The 7831-nt window shown below is 29.5% G+C and overlaps 1 protein-coding gene across 3 annotated transcripts; it reads left to right on the top strand.

The window, feature by feature from the left end:
• The first annotated feature begins 1148 nt into the window (after window positions 1–1148).
• On the top strand, window positions 1149–6793 carry FLS (flavonol synthase). 3 transcript variants are annotated; one of them, XM_015310666.1, is made up of 4 exons: window positions 1149–1704; window positions 4886–5213; window positions 6322–6533; window positions 6688–6793. In XM_015310666.1, coding segments are annotated over exons 1-4 (1059 nt in total). In that variant the 5' UTR covers window positions 1149–1186; the 3' UTR covers window positions 6689–6793.
• The last annotated feature ends 1038 nt before the right edge of the window (window positions 6794–7831 follow it).

Here is a 7831-nt window from a genome sequence, read left to right as displayed (position 1 = left end):
TAAATTTTAATTATTATATTTAACTTATGCTATTTGTTATCAATCAAAGCAGAAACTTGGAAAAAATTGTAAAGAATGAAAATGAAGGAGTCTGAAAGAGTACTTATTTTGAATAGTTTTGGATATGTTAGGGCCCCAAACAAAAAGTTGAACTATTATTATACATAGAAAATATCAATTGAGAGCTCTGATTTTAAGTTGAAGTTTACCAAGTTTTGGTACTGTGATAAGTGTTTTTATTCTTAATAAAAAAAAATCATGTTTGAGTCTTTCTAGAATCACCTTTTTAGAAATTATTTTACCTTTTAATATAGGATATTTTAATACGAATTCAAATTTAATCATACTCTAATTAACTATTAGATACGAAAATAAAAAGAAAAGTTGAAGTTAGGCAAGTCATCCGGACTTGGGTTGTTAGAAGGAGTGGCTCAGGCTAAAACCTTCTTTTATTTTGTAAGATAATTGTAGGTAGGTTGAAGGAGTGGCAATTACAACACCAAGTGTCAATTTTCCATCATAATTACACCAATGTACTTTTTCATTTTTATAGTTTTATCCGATATTTCTTTTTTAATTACTTTAAAAAATAATTATTTTTTTCCCTTTTCAGACAATTTTTTAATTTTTTATTGGAAAAAGACTCAAATATGTCATCGAACTTTAAGAAAAGATTCGTTTATGTCATTCATTAAAAGTTTGGCTAATTTATGTCATTGCCGTTTAAGAAAACGCTTATCCATGCCATTATTTTCTAATTTCAATTTTGCAAAATTAATATTTTTTACCTGAATAAGACCCCAAAGAACTTTTAACACTTTTCAATTGGGGTTTTCTTGGATTAAAGTTTTAACGGATGACATATCTTAAACTTTTAATATATTCTACTTATCTTTAATTTAAGAATATAATTTTTTTTTAAAAATAATTAATTTTCATTACAGATTTTCACAATTCACAAAACAAATACTACTAATAAGTTAAGTTGAGTAGGTGGTATAAGTGAACCACAATAATCCACGTAACTCACCCACAAGAAAGCAAAAAAGAAAAAGATCCCCTATTAGTGTTAATTAAAGGCAAAAAATAGGTTTGAAAATGAGAAAAAGTAAAAATACACACCGCGTCACTTTCCTATAAAAAGGAAACAAAATTTGCATGCAATAGGGAAGAGGAAAAAGAAAGAATGAAAACAATTCAAGGTCAGAGTGCAACAACAGCCTTGACGATGGAGGTGGCAAGGGTCCAAGCAATATCGTCGATAACGAAATGCATGGACACAATACCATCAGAATATATTCGTTCAGAGAACGAACAACCTGCAGCGACAACGCTGCAGGGAGTGGTACTTGAGGTACCAGTCATCGACATAAGTAATGTCGATGACGACGAAGAAAAGTTAGTGAAAGAAATAGTTGAGGCTAGTAAAGAGTGGGGTATTTTTCAAGTGATAAATCATGGGATACCTGATGAAGTTATTGAGAATTTGCAAAAAGTTGGAAAAGAGTTTTTTGAGGAAGTGCCACAAGAGGAAAAAGAATTGATTGCAAAGAAGCCAGGGGCACAAAGTTTAGAAGGATATGGTACTTCTTTGCAGAAGGAAATTGAAGGGAAAAAAGGTTGGGTTGATCATTTGTTTCATAAGATTTGGCCTCCTTCTGCCATTAACTATCGTTATTGGCCTAAAAATCCTCCTTCCTACAGGTTTTGTCTCTCTCTAATATCACTCATCTTTTTTGTTTATTCACAATATTAATAACTCGTATTAATGGCGGAATCAAGACTTTTACTAAAAAGTTTAAAATCTAGATAGGTAAACATACAAACTAGCTAAAATGGTTCAGATGAACCAAGGGCGGAGGCACATATACAAGTAAAATGATATAACATATTTTAGACATCTTTAATATATAACAGGTTGTTGTAGCCTTGATATAGTATAGGTTGTTGTAGCCTTGATATAATATAGGTTGTTGTAGCCTAGTGATTTCAGATCCCTTTGATGGATTTCAGATACCTTGAATGAGTCGGTGCTTGTGTGTTCAAATTCACTAGTAACATTTTTTAATTTTTATAAAAAAAGACTTTTGTTGTGCAATTTCTAGACACCCTTCATGAAATTTTTTACTCCCGCACTAGATGAACACCTGACCACAATCTGGCTCTGCCCTGGCTTGTATACCTTGATCTACTATTATACCTAGAATATGAGATTAGTGGTAAAAGAATAATAGATTACCTATTACAACATATTAAAATACATTAATAATAATGAAAATTTATTTATGATGTGAGACTAAGAGATATATGCATGCGTCCAACAATTTTCATGGTTGTCATGATAGTGTTGTCATGATTTGTTTTAAGCCGCAAATTCTTTTTGTTTGCAAGCTAAGATAGAATACGTCCGATGTCACTTGGAGTATTTACGTTATATATTCACAAGGAAGTCACGGTAGGAAAAGGAAACATATATGGAAAAAAAAGTTATGAGATGATGAATCGAACCCTTATAATTAATAAAATAAAAATTCAGATAATCAAAAATCACATATATATAAATCAATCGTATAGACATCGGCCAACTAATTAAAAGAAATTACATATGTTGAATTTCTCGCAGTGACTAAATTTCTTTTGTTTTTTCAATAGAAAAGTGTTCTCACTGACCAAGTCTTGCAGATCTTCATCACTTAATATAGTTTCCTTCTTTAATATTTATGCTAAGTAGGGGTGTACATGGCAGGGTTGGTTCGGGTTTTTCAAATATCAAATCAAACCATTTGTATCGGATTTTTAAATTTATAAATCAAACCAAACCAATAAAAACTCGGGTTTTTAAACCTCGGGTTTTTTTGGGTTTTTTCGGGTTTTTCGGTTTTTCGGTTTTTCCAGTAAAGTATTCATACACAACATATAATTTACTTGTACTTCAAATATTTCTTTAGTCCTAACAAAATACAACTATCTAAGATGTTTACTTAAAAATATAACACAATATGATATGATTAATGACAACTAAAAATATCCCAAACAAAAAATAATAATAATGAAATCGACGTAAAACAAATATTGACAAATTAACAAGTCATAATGAAAATGATCATAATTTAAAAGTATTAAATCGTGCTAAAAATTAAGTTTAATAAGTATTAGTTACATGACTAAATATTAAAGAAAATTAAAATTGGATTATGTATTTTAATTGTCTAAACCAATGTAAAACTAAAGAACAAATATTCAATATTATTGTCATTCTTAGTGTTGAATTGATTTTCTTTTTGCATTAGTATTAATTTGATTTTGATTTAAGCTTTATTATAATTACCAACATCTGTGAACTATAATTTTTATTGGTCCATTCATAATTCTAAGTTTCACACTTGAAATAATATATTAAAAGATAAAAACTATGGAAAAGTAATAAAAATATTTAAAAATTATATCAAAGTAAATATTTTTATGTATAAAATAAAATTTTAAAATTATATATATAAATTCGGGTTGGTTTGATCTCGGGTTGGTTTTTTTTAGTTAAAACCAAACCAACCCAAATATAGTTAGATTTTTTTTTTAAAAACCAAACCAAACCACTAGTCGGGTTTTTTTTCCGAATTGACTCGATTTGTGGTTTGGTTCGATTTTCGATTCGGTTTTGTACGCCCCTAATGCTAAGCATGATTTAGACAACATCTTTTTCCCTAGATCAATGTTGAACTTATTTTTACTAACAATTTTTAAACTTTTTTTCCTCCTTTTTCAAAATTTTAACTCAAAAAGAAATTGAAAAATAGACTCTAGGAAAGATAACATAGAGGAGCAGGAAAATAAAAGTACGAAGAGAATGTCTAAAAAATAATATGTAGTGTTTGTGGGATTAAAAAATATTTTGGAAGCAAATATATGAAAGATTAATTATTTAAATTGTAATTAGGATTTTGCTTTAGTCAATTAAATGTTACCAATATATTTTAATCTATGCATATCTTCAATCCAAGCAAGATTTTGAAAATGAATTGCGTAAGATAAGTAGAAAGGAGCTGGATCCATGTTAGATGCTTGTGGTTGAATATAAATAATAATATTCTAAGTTAATTATATACTACTATATGAACGAAAAGTAACTAATTTCATTTTTCTCAATACTCCTTTTGTCTATATACTCAACTACCACACTTAGATTCCTGCATTAATCACAGTGTCCTTGAAAGCTGTTTTTTCAAGTGTCAGTAGTAGAACGTTCTATCAATTGGGGCTTCATTTGTTATTTTTCCGACTCCAGGGGAGTTTATTGATTCATTCCCTAGGATCGTTTGGTACAAAGATTAGTAACATAAGGATTAATGTAGAAATTATTTTTTATCGTGTTTGATTTATTACTTCCTACCTAATTTTGTGTTTGGTTTAAAATCCTACAAAAAACTTCTTTCGAATTATACACCTTTGAATTATTATGATATTTTTATTTTATATAATTGGATCAAGTTAGATAACTTCCGGATACTATTATTTTTTATGGCCTTCTAACTAGTTAGGAAAAGAACAAATTTGTAGTCATGTTTGCTATTTTCTCACTTGAATTATTTGAAGATACATAACTCATTAAAATATATTGATCACTCACAAAAGTCAATTTAATTTCAATTTTAAACAAATAAATCATCTACTTTTAAAATAAAAAAGACGGTCAATAATAGTGAAATCGAATGAATCATTTGTGTTTACACATATTGTAGTTTTAAATATGTATACAAATACAAATAATCAAAAAATAACATATATATATATATATATAAAACGAAGATCACAAACGTCATATGATCATTAGATATTTACCTTTTCAATTGGTAAATGTTAAACTAACTCTTTTTTTTCGTTTGTTTAGGGAAGCAAATGAGGAATACGCAAAGTGGCTGCGAAAAGTTGCTGATGGTATATTTAGGAGCTTGTCACTTGGGCTTGGTTTGGAAGGCCATGAAATGATGGAGGCAGCTGGTAGTGAAGACATAGTTTACATGTTAAAGATCAATTATTATCCACCATGCCCAAGGCCTGATTTGGCTCTTGGAGTTGTGGCCCATACAGATATGTCATATATCACCCTTCTTGTCCCAAATGAAGTCCAAGGACTCCAAGTGTTTAAGGATGGTCATTGGTATGATGTCAACTACATACCAAATGCTATAATTGTCCACATTGGTGACCAAGTTGAGGTATATCTCCTATTGCCTTCTTGTTGATCATTCTATCATTTTGGGTGCATTGAACTACTTGGATTTCCCATACCCCAAAATTAATTGGACCATCACCAAGTATTCATGTAGTCGACTTCAATTTTGCTTGGGAATCAGGCCGTAGTAAGATTATTGATAATAAAATTTAGTGAAAAAATACTTGTAACTCATATTTACAAGCGGTTATCTCTTTACTTTTACCCCCCCCCCCCCCCCCCCCCCACCCCACCTCGCCCTTTGATACCATCAAAGTATATATATACTATGATGGTATCAAAAAAGGAAGAAGCAGTGCTTCAGTGAAAACACTACTCAATTACTCCCTGATACCATTAGAGTATATATACTCTGATGACATCAAGGAGGAACATATAGTGTTCAGTGGAAAGACTGCTCAATTACTGCTTGATACCATTAGATATTTTGATACCATCAAAGTATATATATACTATGATGGTATCAAAAAAGGAAGAAGCAGTGCTTCAGTGAAAACACTACTCAATTACTCCCTGATACCATTAGAGTATATATACTCTGATGACATCAAGGAGGAACATATAGTGTTCAGTGGAAAGACTGCTCAATTACTGCTTGATACCATTAGATATATAGATACCATCAAAGTATATATATACTTTGCTGGTATCGAGAATATAGAAGTAATGGTTCAGTGAATAGAATAAGGAGGCAGTCACATAAAATATTTGGATAGTTGGTCTAATAAGGGTAAATATATTGGATATGGTCCGAACCTAGTGAGTTCAATTTGTGTATATTGTTTTCCCTAAAATTGAAATACCCTAGTTATTATTATTGGTATTCGGCAAATTCTGTATTATACAGGAGGAGTTAGGATTTCAATTTATGGGTTCTAGATTTTAGAGTGGTAATTAATAACTAGTATATTCTAAATTTTATATTTGTACATATTTAATGAATTTCTTAACACAAATCCACATTTGAGAAAAAAGTTAGGTTTGTTCAAACACATATACACGCTTCTAGCTCCCCCCCTGCCCTATATCATTCTCTCTCTCTCTATTTGTATGCTTCTATTTCTAAAAATGAGTGATTAATGGTTGAACAGATTCTTAGCAATGGGAAATATAAGAGTGTGTATCATAGGACAACAGTGAACAAGTACAAGACAAGAATGTCATGGCCTGTTTTCTTGGAGCCCTCATCAGAGCATGAAGTTGGACCAATCCCTAAGTTAATTAATGAGGCCAACCCACCCAAATTCAAGACCAAGAAGTACAAAGATTATGTCTATTGTAAGCTTAACAAACTTCCTCAGTGAAGAATTATGGGGTTAATACCTCAGATGGCCACTCAACTATCCAGTCTTTCCTCAGAAAGTCACTCACATGGTGACTTTTTAGTGAAAATTAAAAGTTGAGTGACTTTCTGAGGCAAAATTGGATAGTTGAGTGACCATACGAGGTATTAACCCAAGAATTATGTATCTCATTAATAATTAGCTTGTAACTTCATCAGTATTATGGTTTGTTCTATTATTATCAAAACATATATTTTACACTTAAGAACTTTTTGCTTAATTTTAAGATGTACGATACAAGCTAATGATGAATTGATGATGACTTATATTAATACAAACATAAGCGTAAATAATTGCTGTTGTTTTTAGATATTCCAAATAATCTAAAAATGAATTCAAACCAATTAAGTTGGTTTTCTTAAATATTGGCCAATATCAAATCAATTATGTTGATTTTTATCACTTCAATTTTTGTTAGTTTTGTCAAAAAAAATAATTAATTGCTTGTCATTTTCTTTTAAATATGTGAAAGATACTTCTAAGCATATTTTAAATTGACTATATTTAAGCGTAGCACTACTAAGTCAATTACAAATTTCGAAGAAGAGAATATATATGTAATCAAGTTATGTGTGTAGCTTTTTCTTGAAAATTATATGCATTATCTAAGAATTTAATCATTTCAAAAGAACTTACAAAACTTTTCGAATAAAATTAACTTTTTTGTGCAAAAAAATAATTAAAATGTTGAGATTTATTCAAATATCTTGACGATAGTTAAATTAAATAATAATGAATAACCAAAAGACTTAAAGAGAAGTTATTTTAAACATAAAATAAGTTACTGAACTTATCTAATTAAAGACTATAAATCATACCAGAAAGTTAAAAGTAAATGTAAAGAAGTGAATAATTAAAGAGGAACATCTAGATTTCGAATCAAGAGTTGAAAAAAGATAATATATGTGTTATTATTATTTTTAAGAAATTTATAATCACGCACACACGTACACGCACACATTATACTTATAATTTATTTATTTTTTAATTTTTTGTGAACACCCCTACAACATCTAATCATCACGTAAACCATAGTTTTAGCATTCATTCCAAATTAAATAAAAAACAGCTTATATGCCTTCTCTTCTTTTTCCTTTAAAAAAATACTCTTATATTATTTCCTTGAAACACAAGGAATATGATGATTTTTCCTTTCCATTACACTTTTTTTTCATTTGTTCCAAGTTCATGTATAGACGAACGACACTTATTCAATTCAAATTCTGAAAGTTTTGATTAAAGTGACTTAAGAAACATC

Source organism: Solanum tuberosum, unplaced genomic scaffold, assembly GCF_000226075.1.
Source record: "Solanum tuberosum cultivar DM 1-3 516 R44 unplaced genomic scaffold, SolTub_3.0 scf00134, whole genome shotgun sequence".
Taxonomy (NCBI): domain Eukaryota; kingdom Viridiplantae; phylum Streptophyta; class Magnoliopsida; order Solanales; family Solanaceae; genus Solanum; species Solanum tuberosum.
Note: the sequence above shows the minus strand (reverse complement) of the source record. Positions and strands in the feature narration are given on the sequence as shown.

What these genes read in the sequence shown, in the direction of transcription:
- FLS (XM_015310666.1), top strand. Translation starts at nt 1,187, where the DNA reads ATGAAAACAATTCAAGGTCAGAGTGCAACAACAGCCTTGACGATGGAG. An exon ending in AAAAATCCTCCTTCCTACAG is followed by an intron (nt 1,705 to 4,885) that starts GTTTTGTCTCTC and finishes TCGTTTGTTTAG; the next exon opens with GGAAGCAAATGAGGAATACG. An exon ending in ACATTGGTGACCAAGTTGAG is followed by an intron (nt 5,214 to 6,321) that starts GTATATCTCCTA and finishes ATGGTTGAACAG; the next exon opens with ATTCTTAGCAATGGGAAATA.